At 40.7% G+C, this 12,971-nt stretch overlaps 1 protein-coding gene across 1 annotated transcript in view; it reads left to right on the forward strand.

Annotated features, from left to right (window-relative positions):
- CNNM4 (cyclin and CBS domain divalent metal cation transport mediator 4) overlaps nucleotides 1-12,971 on the forward strand; it is a 55,545-nt gene that overhangs the window by 16,013 nt on the left and 26,561 nt on the right. The window contains 2 exon segments of the mRNA XM_074288419.1: nucleotides 11,685-11,828; nucleotides 12,655-12,786. Coding sequence (XP_074144520.1) covers nucleotides 11,685-11,828; nucleotides 12,655-12,786 — 276 coding nt within the window.

A 12,971-nucleotide genomic window follows, 5' to 3' on the forward strand; every position in this document is an offset into this window, starting at 1 on the left:
ACATTCACCCCTGCAGAATCTTGTGTGCCAAATTTTTCTTCCGCTCTCCCCGCATCCCTAAGACAGCAAGCAATCTATAAACATATGTTAATTATTCTAAACATTTCCATATTCATCATGCTATGCTAGAAAAATCAAATCAAAAGGGGGGAAGAAAGGAGAAAAAAAACTAAGCAAACAACATCAACAAAAACAAAAAATGAAAATATTATGTTTTGATCCACATTCAGTCTCCATTATTCTCTCTTTGGATATGGATGTCACTTTCCACTATTGGAATTTCCTTGAATCACCACCGCTTCTCTCAGCATCAGTTCATGTAAGTCTCTCCAGCCTTTCTGAAATCATCCTGCTCATCATTTCTCATAGAACAACATTCCATTGCATTCATATTTCATTACATTCATATTCCATAATTTATTGAGCCATTCCCCAACTGATGGATATCCACTCAATTTCTAGTTCCTTGCCACTACAAATGTTTTTTGCACAAGGGTCCTTTCCTCTTTATTGGTGATCTCTTTAGGGTACAGATCCAACAAAGACACTGCTGGATCAAAAGGTATACACAATTTGATAGCTGTTTGGATTTAGAATCTGACTTTCAAGAATGTTTCTAACTTTTAGTTTGTGAAAAAAGACTTAAGATGCTAAAAGATTAAGATAGTAAGAAGATTCAAAACCCAAATGAAAAATGGTAACTGAAATTTATTCACAGTTAAGTATAATATTACAAACTCAAAGAAGAATTTGTGATGAATAAATGTTACCTAAGGCCATAGCTGTGTTGTTTCTGAGCCCTGAAACCTGTTTACTTCATTTTGGAGGCAGCAGTCCCCTTTCTCCTTTTGAGGAAAATACTATTCTAAGGTAATAGAAAGTACACAGCAAGACAATAGCATCTTGTTTACTTTTTTTCTCATTGATATTTAAGGGATTGTATTAATCTTTTTCTTTGGTATAGGAGAAAGTGCTAGATTTTGAGTCAAGAAGATCTGAGTTCTAATCCTAATTCTTCCATTTATGTTACTTATGTAATTCCATAAAAGTTGCCTCATTTCTCTGGTTTCTTTACTTCTGTAAAACCAGGCGGTTGGACTAAATGGCCTTTGAAGCTCCTTTCCCTCTCTTAATTGATACTACCCTGGTCCTCTATGTGTATGTACTCCCTTCACTAATGAAGGTTGCAACTTCTTTAGAACCTTCAGGGTTTGTGCTATTTAGGGCCCCTTATAAATTCACCATCAGGAATCCACCCAAACTGCTGGGTTTGAACTGTTTGAACAGGGCTTGGATATCTGGTACATATTGGCTGTCCACAGGTTTTACCTCACTCTTCCTTACATGATTCTTTATTTAATTTCTTCTTCTGTATAAAATAACAAAAGTTCATTTGACTTTAGGATAGAAACAGTACCTTTTAACTTCTCTCAGTCTGGCTGCCACTTTACCAATCAACCCCTACTTTCTGATTTTGTTCACCTTCTGAATTGCAAAAGAAACCAGGAAGAGGTTGTTTGTAGCAATATCCATTTAACCGCTGAGGAAGCAAACCAGAATTAGATTAAAAGTCAAGTGTTAGAAACTGTAAGATTCAAATTATTATAAATTAACCTGCAGTGTGCTCTTTACCTATTGATCACCTGCAAATATGAGTGTCTGCTTTCCTGTTAGTATATATGCTTTAGGAGAGTACATTCTTGCTAGAAGTCCAGTAAGAGATTTGAGAGGTTGTAGTTGTAAATTCTGCAGACACTTATATTCTTGGGAGCTCTCCCCTGATTTTTCCTTGCCTTCTTCCCTGGTAGATAGCTGGGAATTGGGCCACATACTCCACTGGGGGGACAGGCAGAAGCACAGACCTGTCTTACAGTAGCAGCTTAAAGCCAAAGCAGGGGCACCGGCATGGACGGGGTAGGAGGTTGGGAAGCAACCATTTGAAAACTTTCTTCCCTACGTGGTCCCAGAATGGCAACTTTTTTGTTTTCTTGGGAGGGTGGGGAAGAGGAGAGGGAAGGGAGGTGGAGGGAAAGGGGTGTGGCTCAGTCTAGTTTCTATCTGGGCTGTGGTTTGAAATTGTGCAAATGAACTCTGGATCCTCAGGGTTTCCTCCCGAGGAGTTAGTCTGGTTTTCCTTTCCCCTAAGGGTTTATTTACAGGTTACTAGAAAAAAATGAAAAAAGGTCAGGCAGGCTTCTGGAGAGCCCCAAGCTCTGGCTAGATTTCAATTAAAATAGTTCCCCACTGTACATATTATAAACCTTGTTCTTCACCTACCCACTATAATGGAGAGGGCTTTTCTGAATGACTATCTCTTGGGCTTTGGGACGTCCCTACACCCAATCTCCTCATTAGTCTGAGTTTTACTTGAAACATTAATATTTAGAAGGAGGACTTATTCCCACCCTTGTGTTTTCTCCAGATAGTGCCAAGCCTTATAGCCTCATATTACTTTAAGATTTACATTGATGGAAAATGTTTAGGACCTACGCAAATGATCTCTTCCTTTTCTAGGGCTTGGGCCTTTCTCCCCTAAAATCTCTCATGCTTATAGTCGCTATACATCTTTCAAGAAAAGGAAATTTCCTTTCAACATTATCAGACCGTGCCGGCTAATTGTTAGTAGACAATGTAGTCAGATTTGTCTTTTGGAGTCATTAACCAGGAATCCTGTTGGGGGAAAAGAGGGCCCCCAAATTGATAGATTTAGGATTCAGACCAGATCTCATCTAGATTTGCCCTTGGCTTGATTTGTTTGGGGCCTTTATTAAATACTTTATTACTTTATTTAATACTAGTTATGGTACCTCCTTTTGTGCCTGTAGTTACTAAAATGCTGCTAAACTTTCAAAGCCTTTGGGGATGGTAGTAATGACAGTAATTTACATTTGTACGGCTTTGTTAGGTTTGTCTTGCTTTTTGCCACTCCCACCCGGAGGAGGAAAGAAGGAGGTGCTAATTTTCCTTACTTTGAAGAGGAACTGAAAGTTGTGAGAGTTTAAGTGGCTTGCCTAAGATCACCAACCCAGATCTCTGGTGGCGTTGGAAGTCAAGCTGCTGGGTCCAGTGCTCTAGCCATTACACACACTGGCTAAAAGGCCACAAGAAAGGAGACATTACCTTGTGAAATTCAACTCCATTTAACAATTTTTTTCTAAGCATCAACTGTGAACTAGTGCTCATGAGATGCCAGTTCAAAAAATGAAATTATATCCACCATCAGAAAGCTTTCTGTTGGGAGATAGTGCACAAGTTAGGCTGGTTGTTGTTTGTCTTTTGCTATAGAAGAGGATCAGGACATCATGGAAGGGATGCTGTGACTTGAAGGTGAATTGGATTTAAATGAGGGAGGGCTGGGCAAGGTCACCGGCCTCACTTTCCCCTCTAGAGCCATCGGGATCCAGTGGCCAGATAAAGATCAAGATGACTGGCGATGACCTTGGATGCAATGGGAGACTTTTTTAAGCTAAAGTCTTTCCTGAGACTCCACAAGTTATGGGACAGAATGGGTAGGAGGTAATCCAAGTATTGCAGAGGAAATATCTGAAGAAAGGGAACCAACAACTTGGAAGATCAGGAAAGGTTTTGCAGCGAACCCAGCTTCATTTGAGCTTTGGAGGGTAGTTGAAATAAGCCTCTGCCTGGAGCAAAGATGGGGTGTCTATGGACTAGCTCAGAAGCTGGGTGATGCAATGGATAGAGCCTTGGAAGAATGGATAGAGGGTCAAGCCTGGAACCGGGAAGACTCATCTTTGGGAGTTCAAAACTGCTCATGGGAGGGGGGCTGGTAGAGCTGAGGGTCAAGCTGAGGAATTTTTTTTCTTGTGGCCTGAAGGCATTGAGATAACCCAGCTATGAATGAATTGGTCTGATCTGTGCCTTTGGAGAGAGATGAATTTGGATAGATAGGAAAGACTAGTGCCTGGCACACAGTAGGTACTTAATAAATGCTTCATTGATTGAAAGGCAAAATTTGGAGGCTGAGAGTCAAATTAGGCCATTATGCTTCGATTATTCTCAGTTTTTCTGTGTATATCTCTGTTTGTATGTTTGTTTCTCTTTCATTTTCTATTGGTGAATCTTCATCTGAGTCTGTTTCTGTTCTTCTCTTATCCCTCTCTATGTCTCTCTCTTTCCCTTGGATTTTCTTGCCTTTCTCTTTTTTCCTTAACTGGATATGCATTTTAAAATACAGGATTTTATGGAAAATAATTTTAAATGATATTTAAATTTTTCCCAATTACATATAAAAGCAATTTTTTTTGAGTTCCAACTTGAGGGTTTTTTTTCATTTCCTTCTCCATCTCATTTTACAGATGAGGAAACTAAGTCCAACAGAATTAAGGGACTTACCCAGGGTCATATAGCTAGAAAGTATCTGGGAGCAGTTTTGAACTCCCAAAGATGGGAGTTCCCTGTTCCAGGCTTGGTCCTCTATCCATTGCACCACCCAGCTTCTGAGCTGGGTCTTTAATTACCCTCCTTGGCTCCTGGATTGCTGAGTGGTTCAATCTCCTGTTTAGAGTCAGAGCTGAAATAATTTGCATCTTCTAGATTTTTCCTTCAGATCCTTAGTTGGGGGAGGGAGAAGCCTGCCCTAGGGCTTCTGTGGGAAGGGCTGGTAACCCTTCCGGTGCTCTTGCCAGTTGGGGTGTAGCCCCTCTGCTCTCCCCAGCCTTTGATTCCAACTTTCAGGGCCATCTGTAGGTCCCGGAGTCTCCTTGGAGGAGCTGAGCTTCTGGGCAGTCCTTGGAGTCTGCTGTAGTCACTCTTCTTCATCAGTCTTTGTGTTCTTGTTTTGGGAATCCTGCATATCCCGGGAATGTCTGGTCTCGGGGTGGAAGGGTGGGGTGTGGAGAGGTGGGGGTGGGGTCTAGGCCAGCCCCAGAGAGATTTTCCTGAGCTCTGGGAAGAAATGAACCTGGGGAAGGGGGATAACTTTGCCTCAGTCAACAAATCTTTATTAAATATTCTAATCACGTGTGTTCTTCTCTGGGGACTGATGCCCTTGGTTCTTGACCATGCTTCTCAGCCTTAGCAACTGTGCCCTTTCCGGAAAGCTGGGGATAAAATGGATTGGGCTTTGTTTGTAGATTTACACAGCCAGACCAACCTGAGCAGCTATGCTTGAGAGCTCGGGAGTGGCCAGAAAGTAGAGAGACTGAACCTCGAAAAGAGGGAGAGCAAAGGTTCTCCTTGGAGCGCCCTCCACCCTCTGGTCTGCTTCCCAGTGAGAGCCCGCCCTTGGGCTTTCTTACTGAGTTGGGCTTCAGGGCCTCGCCCTCCTTTGCCTGCAGGCCCTCTTGCTGGTTGAAGTCAGCACCTATTAATAGCTAGGGAGTTAGCCAGTTTAATCCTCCCTTTGGGCTGGAGAGAAGGTAGGGAAGAGGAGGGGAAAGTCCTGGGAAGGCAGAACGAATCCTCCTTCTGCTTGAGCTCGTACCAGAGTTGTTGCCATGTCTTCATACCGTAGGGATTAATAACCTTTAGTTCATTATTTCTTATGGGATTTGGAATTAAAGGGCTCAGATCTGGTCCAGTCCCTCAAGAGATTGGTTTGGAATCGGTGAGGGCACAGGCGATGTGCCCAGGCCCAATAAAATGTCTTCAATGTGTTATCATTTACAAGTTGATGCTTTGAAATTTTAGTTAATTCTTAAAATCAGTTTTGGTTTTTAAAGATTCTTTAGTTTGACAAAAATAATCTTTATGATTAATCATCTAATAACTTTTCAACTTCAATGAAGATTTAGATTTATTTTAGAAAATACAATTCCTGAGTTCAAACCCTAAAGAAACATGCCAGAGGGTGAATCAATTATTTCCCCTCCCCCCACCTCCCTTATTGGAATAACCTGACGGGAATTTACTTTATGACTTTGCTAAGTGGGGGCAAAATCAGAAATTGAACAAAAGAATCTGAGATGCTAATGGTGGAGAAAGGGGTAGTTTAGTGATTTTGGTACCACTGAAATTTGTGAATTCTTTTTCTTACTGGTCTCTAGAGTCAGGTAGGGATGTTCCAGAGAGATGAAAATACAGTAAGCTTTAAGACATCTTCCATACCCAGGAGAGATGGGAGGGAAGTGAATGGGACTCTTCAAAAGATATTGCAGACTTGGAAACCCAGTGTCTGATAATTCCTTCCTACCTTGTCACTATTTGTAAAGAATTTTATGGGAAAGGGGACTGGGACTTGTAGCTAGCCCAGAAATAGTGACCATCAGGAATAGTTCTCCACACTTTCTCCTCCGGAGGGTAAAGTTTGTAGAATATGAATTTATGGAGTAAGAGGAAGGCTGGGATATCTCAAACTATGTTTGAATTAATCTATTGTTTTGTCCCCAATTCTTACCCTTTACATTCCCTCCCTTCTAATAAGAAAAGGAAGACTAGGAGACTAGGTCATTTCCAGATGGGAGCACTGGGTTGGGAGTGAGGAGGGCACGGAGAAGAGCAGCAGATTGGACTTGAATAGAGGACAGGCCTGGCAGAGTTGAAGCTTCAGATGCTTAACACCCTTCGGTGACCTTGGAAAAATGATTTCACCTCCCTGGATCTCCATTTACTCAGCTGCAAAATGAGGGAGTGGACTAGATGGCTTCTGAGCTTCTTTTTGGCTCTTAAGGCTATGAGTCCTAGGAAAGCTTAGGGAAAAACTGCAGAGCAATCATTAAATCTTAAAGTCCTCTTCCCCTTTTCCCCAATTTGGTTTCTGAAGTCATCCTTTTTCTTCTTCTAAGGTATTTGAGGACTGAGGGCTGCATTGCTGCTGTCAGAGGAAAACTGGCCTTTCATGTTTATCACTTGTGACCTCTGTTGCGTGACCTGGCTGCAAGTCCCCTCACTGAGCAATGACTTCGCCTTCCAATTCCTTGAGATTGCCTGTCACAGAATAGTTGTTTTATCAGTATTTGAGGAATGGAGAATGTATGAACTAATACTTAGAGGCTTGTTTCATCTCTTTCCCTAGCCCCATCACTGGTTCCTAGTCTGCTTTTAAAAGTTGTTCAATGAACTTTAGGTAGAAAAGAAGGTGGAAGAGTTTTTCTCTCCAAGTTTCAGGAAATCTAAAATAGGCAATATTTTAAAAGAAATGTAACTATTCTTTTTCCATTACTATAATAAATAGGTACAAAAGACAGCAATTAAAATGAGCTCATTAAAATTACTATCATTAGAATTTAACAATTATGTTTCATATTAATGTATCATAAACATCAAAGTCCTGAGTAATGTCATCTATGACATACTTTTGCTGAGTAACATTTGCCAGTGTCAGAATTAATACAAATCCTAAACTCTTATAGTCTGGCTTAGCACAGTTATATTTTATTCATCATTTTCTCCCCCAAGGGGCCATTATCAGACCAGATGTTTGTAATAGAATATGGAGATAATCGTGCTGTAGCTGAGAGAGGACTAGGCAGGTCCAGGTCACCTGGTTTGTCTGCTCCTCCAGCTACCGGTGACTTTGGGTCGACAAGTGTGGCTGCAGTGTGGGGAGTACTGAATGGGAAGTCAGGAAGACTTGGGTTCACCACACCTCTTATACTTGTCTACTGGGTGATCTTTCTGAGCTTCAGTTTGCTGCTGCAAAGTCATTTCAGTTGTGTCTGACTCTAACTCCATTTGGAGTTTTCTCAGCAAAGATACAGGACTGGTTGGCCACTTCTTTCTCTGGCTCATTTTACAGATGAGGAAACCGGGGCAGACAAAGTAAAGTGACTTGCCCTCAGTAACATAGCTGATGAGTGCCTGAAGGCAGTTTGAACTTAGGTCCAAGTCACACTCACCTTAACTGGCAGGCTGTTATCAGGTATTACCAATGTTGTTATGAACATGAGGGGATTGAATTACATGGCTCTAATGTTCTCTGATACTGAACGTAATGAGATCTGATGGTATCACAAGGGCCTAAGGTGGGGGGGGTGAGTGTGTATATGAGATTTGTGTGTGTGTGTGTGTGTATGTATGTGCATGTGCACTCATGTGCGCCCGCACACCCTCCCCTTTGATCATAGCGCATCAATACATTGTCCATGCCCTGGTTTTTGGAACTTAAATGTGAACTTCTTATGAAAAGGGGGGGTGAGTGGGCAACAGGGGATCTAAGCCAACTGAAGAGGTTCCCAGAGGATATGCAGGGTCACAGATTTAGAGTTGGAAAGGTCCTTCAAGGCCTTCTTTAACATTTAAGGAAACTGAGACAGAGAGAAATGAAGGGGCTTGGAAGGTCACACAGCCAATAAGTGTCAGAAGGTGGATTTGAACTCAAGTCTTCTTGCCTCCATCTAGTATAGTACATGGACCAAAGAAAAGATGGTTTGGCTGAGGACAGCAAAATAATCCCACAAAAGGAATTAGCTCATTTTAACTCCATAACATATAATTACTGTCATTAAAGCTGAAATCATAGCTTTAGCCAGAAAGACCCAACTCAACTTTTAAATTGTTTGTTTGTCCTGATGTGTGTCTCCCCAAGAGCCTGTGGGGTGGGTTTGTGGGGCTTGAGGATTTTGTGGGTGGGATGAAGTATTCTCAGATTATCGAGACCCTGGGATAAAAAGGAGCACTCCTTCCCTTAAAGAGACATGTTACTAAGTAGAAAGCTACCTTCCTGAGGGAGAAGTGTGAGTTTGGGAAGGGGGAAAACTGTCCAGAAAGTCAAAACCAAAAAAAAAAAAAGGATTCTAATGTATGTTGTACAGAAGAACAATCAGCAGACCGGAGCATGGATTTTAATCACAAAGCTACCAGGTCTGCCATTCTAGTTGTCTTGTAGAACTTTTCTCTGAGCCCCAGTTTCTCCGGGGGTTAAATTACTGGTTGGCCTCTGAAGACCCTTCCAGTTGTAAAATATATGTGAAAAAATAAAACTGAGTTGTCTTGAGATCTCCTTTGGGACGAGAGTCTCCTAACACACTGGAACAGAATCCCCACTTCCTTATGCTCTTCACTGTCAGTTGATAGGCTCAAGTCAGCTAATTTGAGAAATTATCTACTCTTCTCTGCTCTCTACCTTACTTAGCTTCTCAGGTCCCAAGTTTCTCTGGCCAACAGGCCGCTTTTTTTTTTTTTTTTTTTTTTTTTTCCCTGAGGCTGGGGTTAAGTGACTTGCCCAGGGTCACACAGCTAGGGAGTGTTAAGTGTCTGAGACCAGATTTGAACTCAGGTCCTCCTGAATTCAGGGCTAGTGCTCTATCCACTGCCCCCTATCAGGACACTCTTAATTTGCTTGGAATTTTCCTTATATTTGTCCCTTTCTATTTGGAGGTCTTTCAGTTCAGTAAGCCTTCCTAGATTTCTTTGAAATCATCCTCATCATTGTTCCTTATGGCACAGTAATATTCTATTACATTCAAATACTGGAATTTGTTTATCCCCAATAGGCACCCCTTACTTTCCTGTTTTTTGTAGGCCCTGCTGGGTGACTTTGGGCACTGTAAAAGTAAGAAAATTTCTGCCTATCACCCATGTAAGCAGTTATTAAACAACTATTATGTGCAAAGCATTGGTAATACAAAGATAAAACAAATGTAACAATTTCTGATCTCAAGGAACTTATATTCTATGGTGGAAGACCATATGTATCAATCAATCACCAAATATTAGACATGTGGAATCATATTCAGAATAATAAGAAAGAAATTCAGGATTGGGAAATGCAAATTAGTTATTAAAAGAGGAAAGTAGTTGGGGAGATCAGGAAAGTACCATGTTGAAAATGGTGTTTGGGTTGCATTTTGAACAGAAGCATTCATTGAGGCAGAGGGAAGGAGCTAGTGGATTTGGGGCATGACTGGGCAAAAGATACAGACTTGGGTGATGGATGGTTATGTATCAGAAAGAAAGGAGTTTAGCTGGCTTGAGCATAATGAAACAGAACAGATCAAACTGTTGGCTTTTAAAAGCCATAGAGAATATGGTCAAATAAACATATGTATGTATAAGTGACTTTGATAGCTGTGTAGAGAATGGCTTGGAGAAGAAAGCAACTGGAGGCAGGGAGGCCAAGTAGGAGGCTTTTTCAGTGTTGCAATGAGAGAAGATGTGTACCTGAACTGAAAGTGATGCTTGTGTAAGTGTAGAGGAGGGATCTGACATAAGATGTTATAGAAATAAAAATAGCAACATTAGCTAGTTTGTGAAGTGAAGGAGAGTGAGCAGTTCAGTATGATGCTGAGGTTGTGAACTTCAGAGACTACAAGAATGGTGGTGCTCTGGACAGAAAGAGGAGAATTGAGTAGAAGGGAAGAGGATCTTGGGGAAATAATAGCAAGTGCTACTAAACAAGTTTGTTCTACATTGGACAGGGAGGAGAATTGGCCTTTCGTGACCTGGGAAACTTAGGGGAAAAAAGTCCATAATTAGATGGCTATCATCAAATTGTCTTTACTCTAGACTTAACACTAGAATCCTCCTGATGTCAGGAAAAAATCAAGGAAGGCCTCCAGCTTTTTAGCTGGACCCCATGACGAAGAGTAGGTACTAATTTTGTTGCTGCTTGATTTAAGATTTACCAATATAGTATTCTGTCTGATGATACACTTAGCAAAAGGTAGGCACCAGCATGGAATTGACATTTTCCTCACAAGTACTTTTGTCTTGATGATGTTTTCATATGTCTGTATGTGCATAGGATTTACATGGTTCCATTTGTGGATTAGGCCAGTTGTTATCATCTGTTTACTCTCCCAAGTGTTCTGGGAGAGAGTCAGAAATAAACTTTCCCTGCTCTGCAGATGAAAGTGTGGGGAGTGAGAAATCCTTGTAAGACAAGCCTCTGCCTGCTCTCCAGAGCACAAGCTGGGAAGCTAAGCAGTTTCCCATAGCTCTGGTCATTTGTGGGCTCTTTTAGTTCATGCCCTCCTCTCTTTGGGTTAAGTGGTCAGCCCCCTCTCTAATTGCAGCCTGGGCTAATTTGTTAATAGCTTTGAGAACTAAGAAAATGTGCCTTGAACTATCTCATGGGCAATAGATATTCAGCTGTGTATGTATCATGGGAAAATTATAATTTTGTGGAAAAATGAAGACAGAGATATTTGGAACTGTGTGTCATCCTTATGCCCTGTTTGTGGGCATATAGTCCAGTAGAATGAAAATTCCCAGAATGTATCCCCAGCACCCAGGCACAGTTAGTTGGTGCTTAATCAATTCCTGTCAAATGAATGAGTGATTGTCTGCACATTGTGTACACACATAGGTACACAGGGCAGGTCCAAGCATAAATAAAGTCTTCAACATGGTACCTACCTATCATTAGTAGTTCTCAGTATACTCTATATATTTAAGAGAACAAAACATGGATAAGTCTGAATGTCATTCACCCTGATACCCTCTGACCTTTTGTGGACCTGCCTCCTGTAAAATATATCTCCTAGTGGAATATCAGCTCTTGGAGGTTACAGTCTGTCTTACTTTTTTTTGTATTTGTATTCCTAGTGCCTAGCATGGTATACGATTGATCTATAAGTAGGTACCAAATAATCACTGATTGACTCATCAGGACAGAAATTTTTCTTCTAGGTGACTATATCTGTTTTAAGCCTACATGTTCTTGTATACAAATAAATGTTCCTTCAAAGAAGATAGTTGGAGGGGAAATCTGTGCTCCAACTGATAGGATTAACTTTTAGTCTCTAATATTTTTTTCTGCTCTGACTTACTGTCTTTTTTCCTAGGAAAGTCACATCTGGCCATAGTGCAGAAGGTGAACAATGAGGGTGAAGGTGACCCTTTTTATGAAGTCTTGGGATTGGTGACTCTGGAGGATGTCATTGAAGAGATCATCAAATCGGAGATCCTAGATGAGTCTGATATGTACAGTAAGACACATTCTTTTTCTTTTTGTTTCTTTTTTCTTTTTTTACTGATAGATCAAGAAAGTTCTTTTATCCTTCCTCTTACCTTTCAAAAGCATATAGTAGTCCTAATTTGGAACAGAGTCTCACAAAAATAAATGTTACATTTATCTTTACATGTATTTGGAAAATGAAATACTATTGAGGGAAAAAATAAATAAAAAAAACTTGTGCTACATGAATGCAACAAACAAATGTGACTACTGGTTTCTTGGCACTATGCAAAGTAATGGGTGCCTTTGAATATATATACATATGCATGTGCATATGCATAGAAAATACATGCACATATCAATACATACATATAAAGGCATAATTAAATCTCTAAGAACAGATATATAATGTATCTGAGCTCTGTATAAATATGCCCTGGGCCTCAGTTTCCTTTGTATAATTTGGGGATTGAACTAGATGGATTTTAAGGTCCCTTCAGGTTTTAAATAAAAATCAGTGATTCTGTGATAATATATTTGATATGTGATAATATATACAGACATCTAAAAAAAACTAAAAGAATCCTAATTAAAAGCATGGCAGCAAGGGTACCATCCTTTCAAGAGGGCTTGGAGGCCCTGTCAACAGCCTAATGTTCAAGTAACTGAAGGCATTATTATACATTTCCTCCTATTTTCATATGTGGGCCACAACCTTGGAACTATGAACTGACCTAGAGTTCATTATGCTTGGGTTGAGAGGGTTGGAGCAAGGGAAAAACAATTCCTTCCTTTTTGGGACAATTCAGGGTGACAGACCATCAGGCCAAACTGAACGCATACCCTTTCTCTTGCAGCTGACAACCGGAGCCGAAAGCGGGTAAGCAATCAAAAAACCAAGCGAGATTTCTCAGCTTTCAAGGACAATGAGTTGAGAGTGAAAATCTCACCTCAGCTGCTTCTGGCTGCTCATCGATTCCTGGCAACGGGTAAGCCCATAAGAAAAGAATGGTGAAATAGGGTGGATGAGATATTAATTTATGAAACATAATGTGAAGTTTTCAAGCAATTCAGAGATGATGATTTAAAAAAAAAAACCACAAACATTTAACTACTAGCCAACTCTGTAGTAAGAAGTAGCACAGTGTAAAGAGTATGTGAAGGGTTAAGGACA

Source organism: Sminthopsis crassicaudata, chromosome 2 (genome assembly GCF_048593235.1).
Source record: "Sminthopsis crassicaudata isolate SCR6 chromosome 2, ASM4859323v1, whole genome shotgun sequence".
Classification (NCBI taxonomy): Eukaryota; Metazoa; Chordata; class Mammalia; order Dasyuromorphia; family Dasyuridae; genus Sminthopsis; species Sminthopsis crassicaudata.